Source organism: Mandrillus leucophaeus, unplaced genomic scaffold (assembly GCF_000951045.1).
Source record: "Mandrillus leucophaeus isolate KB7577 unplaced genomic scaffold, Mleu.le_1.0 Scaffold3, whole genome shotgun sequence".
Lineage (NCBI taxonomy): Eukaryota > Metazoa > Chordata > Mammalia > Primates > Cercopithecidae > Mandrillus > Mandrillus leucophaeus.
In genome coordinates this window covers 6,162,752-6,183,945 of record NW_012103142.1, presented here as the reverse complement: position 1 = coordinate 6,183,945, position 21,194 = coordinate 6,162,752, and the positions used below count along the sequence as shown (strand labels likewise).

Sequence of the window (21,194 nt, the reverse complement as noted above, 5' to 3'; positions counted from 1 at the left end):
TGAAACTACAGGACTTTGAAGACAAAGAGCAAAAGCAAACAGAAAGAAAAAAAGGCAGATTACCTATGAATTACACCAACAGGAGTGCTCTCATCATCCACAAGAAATACCATGAAATATTTACAAGGGGTCAGGGAAAAATAACTGCCAACCTAAAATCTTAAACAAAGCTAAACAAGCTCTCTTTTATCATAACAGAAAAGGAACAAGATTAGACTTCAGTTCCCTTTCCCATTGTAAAAGGTATTAAGACTCTCTAAGAATAACAAAGAGAACTTGTGGAAAGCCTACTGTATGTCAGGCAATATAATAAGAATTTGTTTTTACTATCATTTAGTGTCACTACAATCCTGTCAGGTGTGTACTATTATTCCCAATTTAAGAATGTAGAGACCTAAGTCTCAGAAAGGATGAGCAACTTTCCAGAGGATACACTTAAGTGATTAGTCAGTGGTGAAGCTAAGAGGCAAATCTGGGTCTATCCAGCTAAAATTATTGCTTTTCCCATTCCATCATCCTGCCTTCCCAGAACTAGGTTAGCAATGTCCAGGCTCTAGGACAACTCTCTCTTCTTCTTTTAAAACGGTAAGAGAGCTAAAATATTGAGTGAAGGGGAAGTTAAATAAAGTAACTAGTATTTTGCATCAACAAAATTAAATGTCTTCCTAGTGAATGGGAGGATAAAAATTATTTGCACACCATCAAGAAATGAAATTTTCATGAAATTAAAAGCAGTATCTAAAGTATCAATATAACTAAGCTCTATTACAGTCAATTTCTTTGAATATATGAATACATTTATTTTCTTGGAACTCAATTCAGTCCTATATTTAAAAAGGGAAAGCAAAGTAAAGCATGACTATGAAAATATATTCAGTGTTTAACTATGTATTTGCGGAAATTTTTAAACATACCTCTTGAACAGTTTTAACATTTATAGCAACATCATTACGGCAACGAACAAAAAATATGCACAGTCCTTTTAGTTTATCCGGGGCTGCATTGTCTATATACAATTTCATCATTTTTGCCCCTTTAGTTGCTCCAGGAATAGTTCGACCGCATTCTGAAAACAAAAGTCAAGAACTTAGCATATCATCACATAACAAGTCAAGTGAGATAAGTTACTGTGGCTTTTACACCATTGTTTCCTCTTTTACTTTATTGTAAGAAGTTTTCAATATGGTCATAGAATAATTTTTTGGGGGGGTCTACTAGAAGATGTCAATAATTGCATCTTTTTTTTTTTTTTTGAGACAAAGTCTCACTCTGTTGCCCAGGCTGGAGTGCAGTGGTGAGATCTCAGCTCACTGCAACCTCTACCTCCCTTCAAGCCATTCTCCTGGCTCAGCGTCCTGAGTAGCTGGCACTACAAGCGTGTGCTACCACATCCGGCTAATTTTTGTATTTTTTTCCTAGAGGCGGGGTTTCACTATGTTGGCCAGGCTGGTCTCAAACTCCTGACCTCAGGTGATCCACCTGCCTCGGCCTCCCAAAGTGCTGGGATTACAGGTGTGAGTCACCATGCCTGCCCAATAATTGCATCTTTTTCCCTTTTTTTTTTTTTAGATGGAGTCTTGCTCTGTCTCCCAGGCTGGAGTGCAGTGGCACAATCTCAGTTCACTGCAACCTCCGCCTCCCAAGTTCAAGTGATTCTTGTGCCTTAGCCTCCCAAGTAGCTGGGATTACAGGCATGCGCCATAATGCCTGGCTAATTTTTTGTAGTTTTAGTAGAGACAGGGTTTTACCATGTTTGCCAGGCTAGTCTCAAATTCCTTACCTCAAGTGATCTGCCTGGCTCAGCCTCCCAAAGTGCTAGGATTATAGGCGTGAACCACCGTGCCCAGCCAATAACTGCATCTTAAATTGCAGCCTCCTCTGGGTACCTTTCTCTGAACTCTGTACTTCTGTTCCTTTTGGCCTGGCCTCAGGGCCTTACACAAGCTGTTCTCCTATCCCATCCCCAACCTTTTACCTATGAAATTCCTACTCATCTTTCAGATCTCGGCGGAAATGCCACCATCGCAGGAAGCCTTCACTGACTCCCCCAAGAAGGTCCAGTTCCTGTACTAAATACACTCTTTGTATCCACCTTCTATTAAATCCTTCCTTGAACTAATTTCAATGAAAATTAAACATTTAATTATCAATCTTTTTTAATTAGAAAAACTATTAAAAATATAAGAATTATGTTAGATAGTTGGTCACAATGTTAATTTGCAAAAATCAACAGCCTTCTATTTGCAGCAATAGCCAATTTAAAATGTAATAAAAGAAATAGAAAATCGGCCAGGTGCAGTGTCTCACACCTATAATCCCAGCACTTTAGGAGGCCAAGGCAGGAGGATTGCTCGAACCCGGGAGTTTGAGACCAACCTGGGCAACACAGCAAGACCTTGTCAATACAAATAATTTTTTAAAATTAGCCAGGTGTGGTGGCATGTGCTTGTAGTCCCAACTACTCGGGAGGCTGAGGCGGGAGAATCACTTGAGCCTGGGAGGTCAAGACTGCAATAAGCCATCATCATGCCACTGCACTCCAGCCTGGGCAACCTAGTGAGACCCCATCTCAAAAAAAAAAAAAAAAGGAAAGAAAGAAATAGAATATCCACATCACAAAGCCACAGAAATGTTTTGTCTGCCCAGCCTTTCTTTTTTGGGGGGTTGGGAGATTTCTCCTGCCCTGTGATTCTGGAGGATACCAGTGCCAGGGCTCCGTAGAGGTGGGCATGTAAGAACTAGACTAATTAGACTCTGCAAGAATATAAACCTTGAATAAATACACACAAAGAAAAAAAGGGATTTGAGAGATGGAAGTCTACTGATGAATCCTACAGAAACTGCCCTGAAATCTGTGGAAATGCTCTATTCTTGTCCTTCCGAAGACCTGATTGTTCAACTGGTTCTAAATTTTGTTATCCACCTTCCGCCTCCCAAAACACTGTTTTCTGCTCATATAAGCCAGATCTATTTCTGTTGCTTGCAGCCTAAGAACACTGATACATGGTATGTAGCAATATAAGAGCCCAAATGCCCATTTATCGAGACTGCACAGGGATTTACTACCCTCCCCTTTTTCTTTGCTAAGAGAACCTGACTTTGTCCCATTGTGTACATCCCTAGAAAGAAAACTGCTCTCTCAGCCTCCCTGGCCCCCAGGGTAGCCATGTGACACAGTTCTGGCTGATAAGACATAAGACAAGCTTGAGTTTTCCTGATGAAAAGGAGAGATGTGACCATCAATAGGGAATGATTTCTAAATGCAGCTGTATAATGGAATGTTACATTATACCAAATTTTTTGAATGAGATAAATCTTTATATAATGACATAAAAAAATATCTAGGCTACCCTGTCAAATGCAAACACCAAGTCAAGAATAAAATGTATTATATAACCACATTTTTAGCTGATAATAAGCATTTATATGTTAACACATGCATATAAGAAAGAAATGTAGGCTGGGTGTGGTGGCTCATACCTATGAAATCTCAGCACTTTGGGAGGCTGAGGCAGGTGGATCACCTGAGGCCAGGAGTTCAAGACAAGCCCGGCCAACATGGCGAAAACCCATCTCTACTAAAAATACAAAACACTAGCCGGGCGCAGTGGTGTGTGCCTGTAATCCCAGCTACTCAGGAGGCTGAAGCAGGAAAACCACTTGCACCGGGAGGCGGAGGTTGCAGTGAGCCAAGATCGCACCATTGTACTCCAGCCTGGGTGACAGAGTGAGACTCTGTTTCAACAACAACAACAACAAAGAAATGTAGATGAATATTTACCAAACTGATAAATGTACTTTCGTAAGTAGCAAAAATAATGATTAAAAATATGTGTACCCTTTGCTCTGGCAATTTCCCTTCTGAGAATTTCTCCTAAAATTTGTTCCTAATCCACATAGATTTGTATTCAGTAATATTCACTGAGGCATTGTTTCAGGGAGCGAAAAGTTGTAAACAACCTAAATTCTACTGAGAGATCAGTTTGGAAAATTACAGTTATATCATCCTAATGAAATAAAATGCAAGTGTTAACATTTTAATTGGATAAATGTACTTATTGGCATAAAGAAGACAATATTATCAAAATTAAACAGCCACTATAGAATAATATCTAGAATTGGACCCCATTTTTGTAAAATACGTATATAAACCAGTTATAGAGAAATATTCATTGAGTTAACAGTGTTTTCTCCAACTGATTGGGACTGTATTTTGCTTCTAATTATAGATATTTTATCTTTCTTCAATTTTCAGCTATTGTTTTAATTTTTAACAAGTTATAAAAATACAGACCACACAATAATCCTCCCACGATAAGAACTATGAGAGACAGAAAATCCACAAAGCCAACCTAGTTGCTAATTGTGAGTTTACATATTTTGTCAAAGAAGCAAGACTTAAATATTAAACAATTGGAGGAAGGTAGAAGAACACAATCAAGTACTATATTTACACGGATACTGTAAATGAGACAGGAATCTGGAGAATAGCCATGGCTGTGGGTTGGAACACCCTGGGAAGGGCTCTGTTGGAGGTGTTCTGAAGGAGGGGGCTAGGGTATGCTGAGTGGAGAGAAGAAAAGCAATCTGGAAAAGCCAGGAGAGCAGAGAAGGGGAAAAGAAATAACTCTAGTATGCAGAAAGCAATGAAGAGGGGCTTAAAGAGAGCAGCAAATTCACATCTGGAAGAGTAGGAGATCAGACTAGACAAGCACTGTGTGTCCAGATGACAGCGGGCCTTGAATAAATGAGATCTGGAGCCAATCCAATAAATAGTGGAACAATAAAAGATATATTTGGCAGGAATAAGCAGTACGGATTTCAGAGGGAGAATCTGATTACAGAGATACTGGTTTTCAATCTGGAACACCAGGGAAGGCCTAGCCTGAGGCAGCAGAGGAATCAAGTGAGAAAGAAGCAATGGGAGGGATGTGTTGAAGGTAAATCCACAGGACTCTGATGATGAGTAGTCTCAGACCAAAAGAGTAACCCACATATCTAGTTATTAAAACAAAGTTTGAACAAGCTGGTAGTATGTTAATTAGTTCAGGCATAATATGCACAGTAGGGAAACCCAGCTATTGCAAGTGACAGCTGCAGCAGGCACAAGATGGTGCGACAGGACCGCAGGGGGCAGCTGCGGGGCTCTGGAGTGGTTTCACCACCACTTCTAATCATCTGGACAAAATGGCTCCACCTGTTTCGGGGAAAATGCAATTAAATTCTAATGAAAATGTGTATTCCCAGCAGAGGTCAATGATTTCTATAAGGATATTTTCTCCTGAAACATTATAGCAAGGCCTGAAACATGTATTTGGGCTGAGAATGTGTTGTTCTTAAGGCACTATATTTCTTATGCGTAAACTTCTGGTAACATTTTCTTTATAAATAAAAGATTATCTATGTATAAGAGAAAAAGTATGCTGCACTTTAACGTGCGTGAACTAATTACTGGCACATTGCCCTCATAAAATTCTTACCAATACCAGGTACATCTCCTTCTTGGTACAAAAATTTCAGTGTCTTACAACCATCTTTCACAAAAAAATTAGTAAATGCTTCCAGCTGTTAAATAAAAGAGAAAATGATAATCAGTCAAATGACTAAGGGAAAATTCTTGGTATTTTGTAGATGATGAAGAAGAAGCTCAAAGAGTTTATTCAAAGATACATAAAGGCAAGCTTAGAACCCAAACTAATTTAACACCAAAATTACTGTGCAATATAATATAGGTTGAAATATATTTCTGAACCTACATTAATGATCTACATATATAGTTTTGGGCAGCCACTTACCTGACCCTGCCCCAAGGAATCATATGGGGTAAATAGGTGAGTCCAACTTGAGGTAAATATTTTAATATTTAATATTTAATAAGAGAATTATTATTAAGATAAACTATTCTTTTTTTTTTTTTTTTTTGAGACGGAGTCTCGCTCTGTCGCCCAGGCTGGAGTGCAGTGGCCGGATCTCAGCTCACTGCAAGCTCCACCTCCCGGGTTTACACCATTCTCCTTTCTCAGCCTCCCGAGTAGCTGGGACTACAGGCGCCCGCCACCTTGCCCGGCTAGTTTTTTGTATTTTTTAGTAGAGGCGGGGTTTCACCGTGTTAGCCAGGATGGTCTCGATCTCCTGACCTCGTGATCCGCCCGTCTCGGCCTCCCAAAGTGCTGGGATTACAGGCTTGAGCCACCGCGCCCGGCCAAGATAAACTATTCTTAAAAGCTTACTTGGGGAACAGAAAATTTGCCTATTGACTAACTGTGTTGTTGACCAATTATTTGAGCAATTATGTTTTTAGGTATTGTAATTTGACCCATATTATAGCAAAACTAAAGTAAAAACAAATTATTATACTGAGATTCTTCCATATTTATGGGCATGAAGTTTTTATTCAATTACTTAGGAGTCAGTGTAATATCTTAGTAAACAGAAAACTAAATAGATAACATAAACAAAAGCCCTGAAATATCCTATGGGAAATACAAAGTCATATACCCATTCACCTAATCCCACTAATTCCCATACAGAAGTTGTTTGTTTGTTTGCTTGCTTGTTTGTTTGTTTGCTTGTTTTGAGACAGAGTTTCGCTCTGTCACCCAGGCTGGAGTGCGATCTCAGCTCACTGCAACCTCTGCCTCCCAGGTTCAAGAGATTCTCTGGCATCAGTCTCCGAGTAGCCGAGATTACAGACTTCTGCCACCATGCCCAGCTAATTTTTGTATTTTTAGTAAATGGGTTTTCACCATGTTGGCCAGGCTGGTCTTGAACTCCTGACCCCCAAGTGATGCTCCTGCCTTGGCTTCCCAAAATGCCCGGATTACAGGTGTGAGCCACCCCACCCAGCCACAGTATCTCTTAATATACTGACGGCCTAGGGGAAGTATCCCAAGTGTAGCAAAGTCACTCCTCCTAGGACAGTGTTCTCAAATGTTAGTGTGCATCAGAGAATCACACAGAGGGCTTTTTAAAAACACAAAATGATTTGCATTCCTACCAGGTTCTAGGTGATGCTGATGCAACTGGTCCTGGGACCACATTTGAGAACCATCACCCTGGGAGATAAAACAAAGCCACCAAGATGTGCGTAACTCTAGCCCTTAGTTCTCTACTCTTCCACCTCCCGTATACACCTGGGTCTCACATAATTACCACCTAAAAGGGACAAAAGCTGTCCACATAGTTCTTCTTGCACAGCTCCATCAGTACTTTCTTGCTGACCCTTTAGCTGTGAAAGCACACAAATTCTCAAAAGCAGTGCACATGACTGGGATAAAAAGACATCAAAATATCAAATGCAATGAATCCTTGCATTTTAGATACATTGTACTCATGAGACTAGCAAAGGAAATGTGAGATCATGGACCAAAATCATGACTGTGAATTAAAAATTCACTTATATTACATAGCATTTTACCAACAGTTCATCTGAGTATCACCTAGTTAAAATGGCATTATTATACCCTTCTTACAGAAGAGAAAATTAAAGTAAAAAGAATTTAAGTAGGCCAGGTTCGGTGTCTCACCCCTGTAATCCCAGCACTTTGAGAGGCCCAGGTGGGCAGATTGCTTGAGCCCAAGAGTTCAAGACCAGCCTGAGAAACATGGTGAAATTTCCTCTCTATATAAATACCAAAAAATTTAGCTGGGCATGGTGGTATGTGCCAATGGTCCCAGCTACTTGGGAGGCTAAAGTTGGAGGATGGCCTGAGGCCGGGAGGTTGAGGCTGCAGTGAGCTATAATCACACCACTGCACTCCAGCCTGGGCAAAAGAGCGATAGTCTGTCTCAAAAGAAAACAAAAAAATATGTAAGTGAAGGACACAAAACACACAAGCACAGCACAGAACCTGGGATTGGACTTCAGCCTTGGGTGTCCAAATTTGTGCTCCTTCCACAGTACCACAACCGTGCCACCCAGTCACTGGAAAACATTGCCAGTAAGCCAGAAAAGAGATTATCTTGAGCAGTGCTGAATAAAGGGGGCAGGAAAGTGGGAAGGGGTAAAAGTGCCAATGTTGCAGAAACATCTGTATTGGTCAGGGTCCTAGCAAGAAAAGAATTCACACCCAAAGGGGTTTTGTGACAAAACTTTATAAATAAAAAGGCTATTTTGTTTATAAAATAAAAGACTATTTCTAGAGGCTAGAGCAGGATTAAAGGAAACTGCAGCACTAGTAGCAACAATGGGACTAGCAACAAAGGAAACCCGTGATACCCCAAGGCCTAAAGAGTTGAGAGCTAGAGGAAACAGAATGACTAGGGCCAGGTTGAGAACTGGAGATGCAGGCTGCTCAGGGAGCTACAACTATGGCAGCAGACAACCACAGTCAGGAACAGGGCCAGGTGGGGAGCTTCTCTCCCCTTCTGCCGTCCCATCTCCTGCTGTGCCTCCCAGAGGCTAAAACAAGTGGAAACCGGAGAGCAAGGGAGCCCACGTGATAGATTCTATTGCATTCAGCTTTCTATGCCACAGAGCAGGACAGAGACAAAGGGAGAATGGATCCAGAGGCAAACAAAGTAACCATCATACCGTCTGTTGTCCACTTTTTTGTGGTGCCTTTACTGAGCTGCTTTCATCCTGGATTGCACGCCAGGCTTCACATTAAAAGAATACTTTTCCAGGCCCAGCGTGGTGGCTCACACTTGTAATCCCAGCCCTTTGGAAGGTCAAGGCTGGTGGATCCCTTGAGGTCAGGAGTTTGAGATCAGCCTGGCCAAGATGGCAAAACCCTGTCTCTTCTAAAAATACAAAAATTAGCTGGGCGTGGTGGCATGCACCCGTAGTTCCAGCTACTCAGGAGGCTGAGGCAGGAGAATCGCTTGAGCCTGGGAGGTGGAGGTTACAGTGAGCTGAGATCGCACCACTGCACTCCAGCCTGGGTAACAGAGGGAGACTCCGTCTCAAAAAAAATAAAAATAAAAAAATAAAAAACAAAAAACTAAAGAATACTTTTCCATATACCCCCAATTTCCTAAACTGCACCACACCAAATCATGCCACCCCTTGTTTCTTGTTCCATCTCCTTACTCACGTGGTCACCAACCTTGATCCAACCTATCATATGTCCTTGCCTTTTCCCCACAACCAAATAAGCATTCTAATCTTTCAGATTTTGACACTGGTTTCCCTACTGGGTACACGATTTTCCCTCCACTATGGCTTTGTACACTCACAAGCAACTTTTAAGGAAATACCTTTGGCAGCTTGATTCTTCCTTAATGCCTGCATTTCCCATTCCTTGCAGCCTAAGCAGTGTCTGGCCTGGACCATAATGACCTTGAAAGTAGAATCTAACCACATGGACCCAAAGTCTGAGACATATCCCAGGAATAGCAAATAGAAGGCTTTGTAGGCACATGCTACTGTAGCATGCTAGCCAGTAAAAATTCCTCCAAACAGAGAATACCAGCCCAGAAATCCAGATGGCAAATACTTAAGGTTGGATTACTGCAGGTGCCCACCTCCCCCACCCCACCTTAGTTCTAGCAGTTACCCTTTCATGAAGGCAGTGATCAGGACACAATGCCTATGCCTATACCCTTTGCAGAAGGTATAGGGATTCCAGTTGTGGTGTTATCCAAATTTGTGGCCCAGCAATTTTCAGGTGAAACAAAATCGATCACTTATCTTCCTTCCTCCTTAACCAAATGCAGGAATGATCCTCGGGACAGGCCTGAAGCCTGGGCCTACTAAGAAATGACTTTTTAGAAATTGGCCTCGCCTTCTTCTCATTGTCATTATCTCAGGGATGCATATAAGGTTGTTTTGCACCAGTTGCTTAGAAAGGCTAGAAAGACATGTAGCCAGAATCGTCACAGAAACTAGAACTCATTGGGGAAAGGAGACCATTAAAACAAACAAACCCAACTTGAGAATGGCAAAGAAAATCCTCTTACTATTTGGTTGGCATTGTCCACAGTCAGGACCAGCTACAGAATTTGATGAACCCAGTGCAAAATGAAAATGAGAGACATTTACCAAAGAATTATCAAGAACTTCAAAATGGTGACAAAAGATCATCAAACCAAGCACAGTGACATTCTAAGCACAGGGGCCTCTGTAACTACACAGCCCATATATCCATGAAGCCAGCCTTGAACACAGCAGTAAATTCCAGCAGGGAACTTTGGTGACCTGGGAAACCACAACTTACTTCCAGTTGCTTGCTGTGACACCTCTTGTTTTATGTACACATCTCCATGAATTCTATATACTTTGTCATTATAATAGCTTAGAGCTATTGATGTCTTTGCATCAATCACATCCCCATCTAACTATTACAGCTACACAACAGGATCAAGAAAATGAGCAATCCCATTCCTACTGTCGGGGAACTGCCAGGACCATATTCTTATAAGGATACTGGACGACATGAAGCCCAGACAATTTTGCAGAATTTAGCAATGCACTATATGAAGCAAGGGGTAGCTCTTTATTATTACTATTATTATTATTATTATTATTATATGAGTTGGAGTCTCACTGTATCGCCAAGGATGGAGTCTGGTGGTGCAATCTCAGCTCACTGCAACCTCTGCCTCCTGGGTTCAAGTGATCCTCCTGCCTTAACCTCCCAAGTAGCTGGGACTACAGGCACATGCCACCACACCCAGCTAATTTTTATATTTTTAGTAGAGACAAGGTTTCACTATTTTGGTTAGGCTGGTCTTGAACTTCCGACCTCAAGTGATTTGCCCACCTCAGCTTCCCAAAGTGCTTGGATTACAGGTGTGAGTTGCTGCACCCGGCCGGGAGTAGCTCTTTTAGGCACTGTTCCATAGAACCCTGGCTCCTAGAGCAAGCTAAAGAGTTTTGCCCATGTTTGATGACCCCTATAAAAGCAGGGGATATGGCCCCCACGATGACAACCTCACCACAACCCCACCTCACCCCAACTCTCCCACCAGTGCATTCAGTGAGAAAATCCGCTCACCAGCAGTCTGCACCTGCTCACTGGTCTTTCTGGGATACCAGCCCAGTCCACTCCTAGGGTTGAGAAAAAGCCCAAGAAGCTAGTGGTAGTTTTATTGAAAATTATCTTAGAACCAAGCTATGAGGAGGGAAGCTATGACACAAGTGTATCATACATTACTATAATTAGGGTGACCACATCAATTTATCATCCAAAACTTTTAGTAGTGTCAGGAGGTACTGTTAATCATGCCAGGAAAATAGGTATAATCCAGAACTGTCCCTGGCACACTGAGACATATGGTAACCTGACCTGCAATCACATCACTATTTCTACTACCGTATACTCATACAATAGTCACTGTTCCCTGACTTATTTATGCAGTTTTTCTCTACAAGTGATTTGCATATGTAGTTCATATAATCTGTACTTGCAAAATATTACCTACCGTCACTCAACTATGCCTCTAACTTCTGACATCATTCTAAGCTAGAAGTTTAGCCAAAATTCTAGTTGCTAAGTCTTCTCTTCTTCCTCCACAACAGTAAACCTGACTAGAAATACCATTCAGCTGGGCCGGGTGCAGTGGCTCAGGCCTGTATCAGCACTTCGGGAGGCCAAGGTGGGCGGATCATGAGGTCAGGAGTTAGAGACCATCCTGGCCAACATGGTGAAACCCCATCTCTACTAAAAATACAAAAAATTTAAAAATAGCTGGGCATGGTGGCGCATGCCTGTAGTCCCAGCTACTCACGAGGCTGAGGCAGGAGAATCCAGAAGTCAAGGTTAAATAGTAAGTCGAGATCGTGCCACTGCACTCCAGCCTGGCAACAGAGCGAGCCTCCGTCCCAAACAAACAAATTAATTTAATTTAATTTAAAAAGAAATACCATTCAACTGGCTATAATTATATAAACGAAATCTTCTCCTCTAGTCAGTAAAATTCCAACTTTAATCTTTTTCTTTTTAGACAAGATCTCACTCTGTCAGCCAGGCTGGAGTACTCACCGCATCCTCCACCTCCCAGGCTCAAGAGTTCCTCCCACCCCAGCCTCCTGAGTAGCTGGGACCACAGGTACAGTGTATCACGTCCAACCAATTTTTGTGTTTCTTGCAGAGACAGGAGTTTCGCCATGTTGCCCAGGCTACTCTCAAACTCCTGGCCTCAAGCAATCCTCAGACCTCAGCCTCCCAAAGTGCTGGGATTACAGGCATGAGCCACTATGCCCTGCCCCAACTTTGTCTTTCTAAATGATTTTTGTTGTTGTTTAGGACAACTCTGTTTTCCTAAGTTAATCACTTACTCAAAGAGCAATTAAAATATAATGATAAGACTTAAACTTACAGATGGACAATCCAAAATTAATTCTTCCACAGAATTAATGTCCAGGCCAAGATTTCCTGCTAGAATTTCAAATATATATTTGTATGAAGGGTCAATTCTCTGTCTTCGGCTTTCCCTTGCCTCTCTAAATCTTGCCTAAGGAATGAAAACCAAGCGTCAAAATTGCAATTCTGCAGAGAAAACATCAAACTATTTCATATTTTGTAAAGCAAAAGTATTTCGTATTTGTAAAGGAAAGTGGCACGCATGAAAAATCTTATCAGAAGCAAACCTGTCTCTCTTTTAATGTTTCCTGCAGATTGGGAAGGCCACTCATACTCCGGCGGTATCTGGAGGACCGCCGGGAAGAATGGGAGGACAGCACTTCCGAAATCAGTGATTGAACCGGTCGCTGTGCAAGCCTGGATCGAACTCTATTCAGATCCGCTTCATCATCACCCGGAAGAACTATCCCTTCTTCAGAAGGAATGAGATCCCGATAATCCACCACAGAAGGAACATCATCTTCTGGGGAAAGGGAGAAATTATCTTCCGCCGGAGCCTCCACCGTTGGAGGGCGCGGGGCCTCTTCCTCTTCTGAACGGGGAGGGCCAGCCTCTTCCGTGGAGGGAGGAGCCTCTGCTCCCTCAGAGGGGGCGCCGCCTTCTTCAGCATCCTTCTCCATCCTCCGTCGTTATGCTTCAAAACCTAGAATTATAACAGAGGTTCGTTTAAAACTACAGTAAATTGAGTGTTGTACGTTTTTATTCCTCCCGTTTTAGCTAGGCAAGCAGCAAAATCATCAAGTTCTGCCTTGCCATGTTATCTAAGGAAGCTTAGTTTATGGGGCGGGAGAGGTGATATTTTTAGTGAGGACAGCACACACACACACACACACACACACACACAAACACACACACCTGGGAGCTTTTTCAAACTTTAAGTGCTCCTCCTGATTATGTTATGGCCCTAGGGGACTGTCCCTCCACGCACATCGCATCCCTGCCATAGTAACCCCGGCAATTCATGGGAGGGCACCTGTCCTCAGGTACCTTAGGGCTAAAAAATGATTGAGAGCCACTAAATTAGAGGACAGAGTGTAGATCACTGCCAAGGTACTCACTGTGCAAGAGACCAAGCAAAGAACTTCGTGAACTCTAAATGTTCCTTGCTTCAAGGAACTCTGTGATGCAATACAGTTCATCAATCAGACATTCTACTGTCTGCCATCTCATCTACCATAAAAGCATAAAACATCCTCTTAGCAGCCAAAATAAATAACCCCAAGACCAAACAGAAAGTCCACACTGAAAAGTGATTGTGACTATTTATTGAGGCAACGGTACTATAGAAAGCATAAATGTAGCCTACCTAATCAGAAAAGCTCTGATAATAAAGAAGTGTAGAAGTAATGAGCACATAACCATGGAAATTAGGGGACGCCAGTGGAAGAAGAGATGTCAGCTACAGACAAAAATCATATTGTAGGACAGTAACGATGCCTCCAACCAAATAAATATGTTTTCAGGATGTGGTTAAAATTCAGAAACCAAAATAATAGTAAATATTTGGAGAACAAAAGGATACATTCCCAAACACGTAAGAAGACAGAAAAAGAGGCTTCTAGTGAGAAATTCTGAGGACACAGATGCAGACCTGGCCTAAGTAAGATGGAGCTTCTTACAATGGGTCACCAGCAGACACGACACAGAGCCAGCCTGTCATCTATGCCCCACAACTGCCCTTTCCAAGTTTTCCAGAGAACTCATAAACAGCTGTAATTGTTTGTTTGATACCCTTAATTGGCCTACTCAAGGACAAATTGACCTATCTTTTAGCTGCCAGTTAACCAGTTTACCCACCCACTGCCCCTAGAATGTGTCAACATAAACCATTGTTCCCAAACTACTATCGGCAGGGTTTTTTTAGCCTTCCCTCTCCCCACTCCCTTTCTCTTCTCTTTCTCTCTCTCTCTCTCTCTCTCTCTCTCTTTCTCTTTTGTGACAGGGCCTCACTTTACCACCTGGGCTCAGGTGCAGTGGCATGATCATAGCTCACTGCAGCTTTGACCTCCCAAGCTTGTGACCCTCCCACTTCAGCCTCCCAAGTAGCTAAGACTACAGGTGCATGCCACCAGCCTGGCTTATGTATTTATTTATTTATTATTTTTATTTTTCGTAGAGACAAGGTCTTGTTATGTTGCTGAGACTGGTCTCATGGTACTGCCAAACAGTACCAGTACTCAAGCTCCTGGCTTCAAGTGATCATCCCACCTCAGCCTTCTGAGTAGCTGGGACAATAGGAATGTACCACCATGCATGGCTAATTTTTTTATTTTTCAGTTTTTGAGACAGGGTCTCACTCTGTTGCTCAGGCTGGTCACAAACTCAATAATTCTTAAACTTGGTCTTTTGAGGTAATTTTCTATATGTTTGTTCCTCTTCATTCTTTTTCCTTTTGTCTCCTCTGCACATTTTCAAACAACCTGTCTGAGTTCAGTGATTCTTTCTTTGCTTGATCTGCTGTTGAGAACCTCTAGTAAGTTTTTTAGCTCAGCAAATGTATTTCTTAATTCCAAAATTTATGGGTTTTTTATCTCAATCTCTTTGTTAACCTTCTCTGATAAATTTCTGAATTGTTTTTCTGTGTTATCTTGGAGATCACTGAGTTTCCTTAAAACTGCTATTTCGAATTCTTGGTCAGAGGGTTTACATATTGCATTCTTATTAGGGTTAGTTGCTGGTTTCTTGCTTTGTCCTTTTGAAGAGGTCATGATCCTCTGTTTATTATTGTTTCTTGTGAATGTATGTGTATGTCTTTTTGTTGAAGGATTAATTATTTACTCCAATCTTCTCTGGCTGGTTTTGGTTTTTATTGGATATGTCTGCTTAGAGACTCTTTATAATTTACCTGTGGATTTTCTTTTCTTTTTCACTAGGTCACTGACTCATTTCCAGCACTACATGTCAGCTGAAGCCTCGGTTTGCCTCAGTTCTAGTAATCAGATTGCTGCCCATCCAAAATGGGGGAAGTCCTAAAGGGATTATCCCAGCAGTGTGGGAATGCTGGCTAGGGGTTCATGCCTAAGGGAACTGGGGAATGAGCTTCCTACAGCATGGTACTGCCAAACAGCAACTCTGATTTGGTGTCTTCTTTGGTCAAGTTACAGAGCAGAGTTTCCAGGACTGGGGATGGTAGTCCCATCTCCCTCCTTCGTCTCTGGCTATCCTCGGGGATATTTCTCCCTTTAGTACTGTTGATACTGCCTGTGGATTGAGGCAGGAACAGATCTCCTGCCATGGAACCCAAGATGGTAGGAAAGTTGGTTGTTCACTTCAATCTCACTTTGCCCATTAGAGAAACCATAAGACTGGGGGAAATTTTCCATTTGCCTGGTGCCAGGCAGACTGGGGATAAGGAGTGTCATGCTATGGAAGTCCAATTCTCTTACCATCTGCTTAGAGGTTTTTTCACTTCTCTGTGGTACTAGAAATGATCTCATCCTTATATCTGAGTTTTGGGATATTGCTGGTGATAATCTTAACATCGTGTGTTTGTTTCCATTTTCTGGTGGTAAGGGAGAAGAAGCCAGCTTGCTTCTATGCCACCATTTTGAAACACAATGTCAGGGTGCATTTTTTAGCTTGGTAGGGTTTTAGGGCTGCACCTTAATGGTTAGCCCATTCACAGTAAAAATATTTGGTGGCAAGTCTAATGCTGGGCAGAATAGGTGTCTATCTGTGAAACAGCAGCCCAGGCATTCCTCTGACACTAGAGGGAGTAGGCTGTGATGACCAGCTGCGTTAGCTACACCTCTTCCAGGTCTCTGGAGAAGCCCCGCCTCTTGTCTTAAGAATACAACTTCACAGTGGATTGGATGAAAAAATATACACCATGGTATACTGTGCAGCCATAAAAAAAAAAACATGTCTTCTGAAGGAACATGTATGCAGCTAGAGGCCATTATCCTAAGTGAACTAACGCAGAAACAGAAAACCAAATACCTCATGTTCACACTTATAAGTAGGGACTAAACACTGGGTATACATGGACATAAAGATGAAAACAACAGACACTGGGGGTACAAGAGGGGGAAGGGAAGGATGGAGGTGAGGGTTGAAAAACTACCTATTGGGTACTATGCTCACTATCTGGGTGACAGGTTTAATCATACTCCAAACCTCAGCATCATGCAATAAACCTTTGTAAGAAATCTTCATATGTATCCCCTGAATCCAAAATAAAAGTTGAAAAAAAAAGACTACTTCAAGCCACAAATACTCAACAACCAGAGCTAATGTAGCACCCCCTAGATATCTTGCCTGAAATCCAGCCAAGACAAGAATTCCTGAAGAATTCAGTCTCATTTAGAAGATAAAGTCACCTATATGAATCAATCAAGAATGTTAAATTGTGACGTTCTGCTGAAAAAGGAATTTAAAGAAGGAAGAGATAAATGTGGACAAAATTGACAAAGAGGATTTCATGGAGGATTTGAACATTAGTTGGCCTTAAAGGGTGAGTAGGAGTCAATAAGAAGCAGAGGGAAGAAATGTAAACAGAGAAGTAAAGAGGTAAACTATAAAAAGCTATGAACAGGCCAAATCAGGGAAAATTTAGCTGGGAAAAAAGAGTTTAGAACTACATCATATCATATTCATTATTCCAAAAGACCACAAACAGCAAGGATTCAGAATCTGTTAAAATAAGTAATAAATGTAGTTTTTATATAAGCAGACTTTTGTGACTGTGAACACTGACATACAGACTTTGTTTCTGTGAATACGAGTGTCTGTAAACACTGAAAATTGATAATCAGGGATTAGTCTCTACTGTGTGTCAGAAAAAAATAAATTATAAATAATTTGTTACAGTTTAAATTTTGTTAAAATAGATCATATATCTAAGATTCCCAAAGAAATATATAAATACATGATCACTGCCATTTTGGAGAGATTTTGCTTAACAAAATTGTAGAATCTTCCCTCCAATGAAATACTGTAATTTGAGATGCATTTTCTACATGGTTTTTGAGTGTCAAATATTCCTTGGCAGGTAACAAACTCTAAATACTAAAAGATCAACTTATGATTTCCAAAGAGTGATGCAATTATTTAATTTTAAGTTAGAAAATGTATGCAACTACTTTATATAGAGGAATTCCTTAAAACTACAGCAAAAATGAAAAAATCTTACCAACTATATATATATAGATATTCTATATCTATATATATACACACACACATACACACAAGGTTGGTGGTTCACTACAACATGTTTGTAATAGCAAAAACAAGCAAGAAAACACACAGACACACACACACCTTGGAAACAACCAAAATGTCCCTCAATGAAGGGCCCACTAATTGTTCTGTACTACCTTTGTTCAATAAAATTTTAATGCATCATTATCAATACAAAGAATGAGGTAGGGCTATATACGCAGATATGTAAAACTCTCCAAGACATACTGTTACATAAAAAAAGCAAGATACATTGCATAATAACACCATCCCATAAATGTTTTAAAGTGTGTATATGTGTACATATGGTATTTCATCAATTCTAAGATGCATACTTTAAGAAGGTTTAATCTACAGCATTTTTTTTTGTTTCTCAGCACTTTTTTCTTTATGCAGTTACATAAAATACCTAATTTGCATGTATAGGATTGCAAAAAAATTGTAATCAGTAATAGTTTAGATTTGATAAAGTGCCGTATAAGTCTTCTAGGGAGAATACACAATAAATTATTAACAAGAATCACTTTGAGTGAAAGAGATTGAAGAAGGGAAGTAGAAGAAGAATTTTTACTTTCCAATTTTCTAACTTTCAGTATGGTTCTTTTCTAAAAAAAAAAAAAGTCATGTGTACATTTTAGTTGTATTATATGTGTGCATATCATATATAGTAACATCTATGACCAGCCTGGGCAACATGGAGAAACCCAGTCTTGACAATAAATGGAAAAAATTAGCCAGGCGTGGTGGCATGCACCTGTAGTCCCAGCTACTTGGAGGGCTGAGGAGGGAGGATAGCTTGAGCCCAGGAGGTCAAGGCTGCAGTGAGCCAAGATGGTGCCACTGCACTCCAGTCTGGGTGACAGAGTGAGAGGCTGTCTTTAAAAAAAAAAAAAAATTAGGACCTAAAATTCCCTACAAATCTACCCCCAAGCATTCACATTCTGCTGACCCATAGAGCACGAAGTGAATGTGGCATCAACACTTGTTCACTTTCTCTGGGTCCTTCTCTCCTTCACAGACAACTTGCTCTGTTGTGCAGGCTGGAGCACAGTGATGCGAGCACGGCTTATTGCAGTCCTCACCTTCTGGGCTCAAACGATCCCCTTACTTCAGCCTCCCGAGTAGCTAGGACTAAAGGCATACGCAATCACATTTGGCTGTTCTCTTTTGGTTTGGGTTTTGGTTTTTCTGTAGAGATGGGATCTCACTATGCAGCCCAGGCTAGATGCAATCATTTTCAATTCCCACCATCCGTTCTCCTTAAGTTTAATTTTAAGCATTCAGTGAACTTCCACAAAGTCATCCCTAGTTATTTTCAGGAGCATTCCCAGGTGTTGGACTCCTCCACACCTAGGCATACTACAGTAAGTGAGCAAGTTGCATACCTGTGTGCTGGGTACAGCCAATTCAACCACCCCCTTTTCTCCTGCACCCATTTCTGTAACCCTGTCCCAAATGCATTAGTTCATTCAACAATATTGCGCGTCTTCTGCATGTGTGGCCACTGTGGCTACATAAAAGACTAAGGACTTCTCCAAAGTAAAATGCACAATCAAATCGGTGTGACAGACTATTGAATACAACACAAGATGGTCAATGTCAATGACAAGTGAATTAACGAAGGGCTAAGGGAGCTCAGCAGGCAGCAAAACTTCTGGAAAAAAAAAACTTGACAGAAAAGGTACCACACGAGTCAAGTCTAAAGAAGAGTTGTCAGGAGAAGATGGGAGAGAGAAACATTCTAGGCAGAAGGTGGGGACAGTGGGGTACTAAAGCAGAGAAGCAAAAACAGACACAACTAGCTTGGGAAAAGTAGTAAATTCAGTGATGAGACTTTTGGGCTAGAGGGGAATGAGAAGGGTAGAGGAACGGGAAATAAGCCTGGAAGGATAGGTATTTTTTTGTTTTATTTTTGAATTTTAAAAAATATATAGGTGTGTGGCTGGGTGCGGTGGCTAACGCCTGTAATCCCAGATTTTTGGGAGGCTGAGGCAGGTGGATAACCTGAGGTCAGGAGTTCGAGACCAGCCTGGGCAACACGGTGAAACCCTGTCTTTACTAAAAAAAAAAAAAAAAAAAAAAAATTAGCTGGGCGTGGTGGCAGGCGCCTGTAATCCCAGCTACTCAGGAGGCTGAGGCAGGAGAATGGCTTGAACCTGGGAGGCAGAGATTGCAGTGAGCTGAGATCGCGCCACTGCACTCCAACCTGGGTGACAGAGCGAGACTCCGTCTCAAAAAAATATATGCATATATGTATATATATGTATATATTTTTATTTTAATAGCTTTTGGGGTACAGGTGGGTTTTTTTTTACATGGATGCATTGGATAGTGGTGAAGTCTGCGATTTCAGGGTCATCCAGGTAGTGTACATTGTACGCGATATGTAGTTTTTTCATCCCTCACCCCCCTCCCACCCTTCCCTTTCTGAGTCTCCAAAGTCCACTATACCCCTCTGGATGCCTTTGCGCAGCTATAGCTTAGCTCCCACTCATAGTTGAGAACGTGCGGTATTTGATTTTCTATTCTCAAAACCAGGAGTAGGTGTGAAGTAACTTAGATGTCCAGTGAAGAGACTGACGAAGGGCAGTGACTCAGCTGGAGTTTTGAAGCGGGGGTTCCCTGAGTTCAACCAACAGAGGTGGAGGGCTGAACTGTAGCGTGGATTCCAGTCACCTAAAAAGAAGGAAAGGGGGCGGGGAACCCGGCTGCAGCAGGGCCTCCCGGGCAGGGGCCGGCAGCTCACAGCGCGCCCCGACCAGGCACTTACCAGCCCCAATGCCCCGACCACTCGGCCCACTGAGGCCGGCCCGAGCGGCTGCGCTGCCGCGGGGGAGCTGCTCCGGCCTCCGCGGCCCGGAGCGAGGCTGACGGTTGGGAGTCCGAGACAGGCTCGCTCCGGGGCGCCGTTCCCTTCCGGAAGCAGCTGGAGGGGCACGGGCAGCCCCCGCGTTCCCCAGTGAAGGACGCAGCCACGGAGCCCGAGGACTGAAACATTGTTTAGAGGGCCCCGGGCACTGAAGGGCGGCTTCCTGGAGATGGACATTTGGAGTGCGGTGCCAGGGGCTTGGGAGGATTCCCGCGTATTCGTGGAAATACGGAAATATATAACATAATGTTTTCCATGACCTTTACAATTTCTGAAGTTACTTAGTGTTTTCCTGGAGAACCTAAGAAATGTTTCCTGGTGAGTCAGTGTGTTCAGAAACCTGTGACTGATGAGAGAGAAAGATTCTGGGGGAAAACTGACTTCTCTCCCAAGTCCACCTCCTCCCCTCTCCAGTACGTTTCTGCTTTTGCTGTAACTGCCGGACATGATGTGAGCGGTTCGTTTTTAGTTGGGTGTGTTAACCAAAGAAAAAAAATGTAGTCATTTAAATAGTTAAAATTAGTTGTATTCAGATGTCTTACTGAGAACTGCAATTCGGGAGAGTCTTTCAGAGACTCTGTGAGACTGCTCCAAAGCTTAGGTGGCATGTGATGGGAAGTGGCATCAGATGTGCTCAGCAGTTGCATCAGGTGAGCTCAGCAGTTACATTTGAGCAAAATCTCATCAAGGGTGGGGTCCAAGGGTACATCTGGTTATAGATTATAAAGGCATAATCATTAATCCTATCAGTTATTATCCTATTATGTACAGGAAGAGGCATGAGTTAGGATCCTTGAACTTTTGCAAGAACAGATTCATGCAAGAGATGTCATCATCTTCAG

The 21,194-nt window shown here is 42.0% G+C and overlaps 1 protein-coding gene across 1 annotated transcript in view; it reads right to left on the bottom strand.

Annotated features, from left to right (window-relative positions):
• The window catches only part of DNAH8 (dynein, axonemal, heavy chain 8), a 349,054-nt gene extending 328,738 nt beyond the window's left edge, over window positions 1–20,316 (bottom strand). The window contains exons 1-6 of the mRNA XM_011986894.1: window positions 20,250–20,316; window positions 18,732–18,742; window positions 12,533–12,948; window positions 12,262–12,396; window positions 5,481–5,565; window positions 915–1,066 (exon numbers count right to left, since the gene is read on the bottom strand). Coding sequence (XP_011842284.1) covers window positions 915–1,066; window positions 5,481–5,565; window positions 12,262–12,396; window positions 12,533–12,925 — 765 coding nt within the window. The 5' untranslated portion in view covers window positions 12,926–12,948; window positions 18,732–18,742; window positions 20,250–20,316. The remainder of the gene's footprint in view (window positions 1–914; window positions 1,067–5,480; window positions 5,566–12,261; window positions 12,397–12,532; window positions 12,949–18,731; window positions 18,743–20,249) is intronic.
• Between the last annotated feature and the right edge of the window lie 878 nt (window positions 20,317–21,194).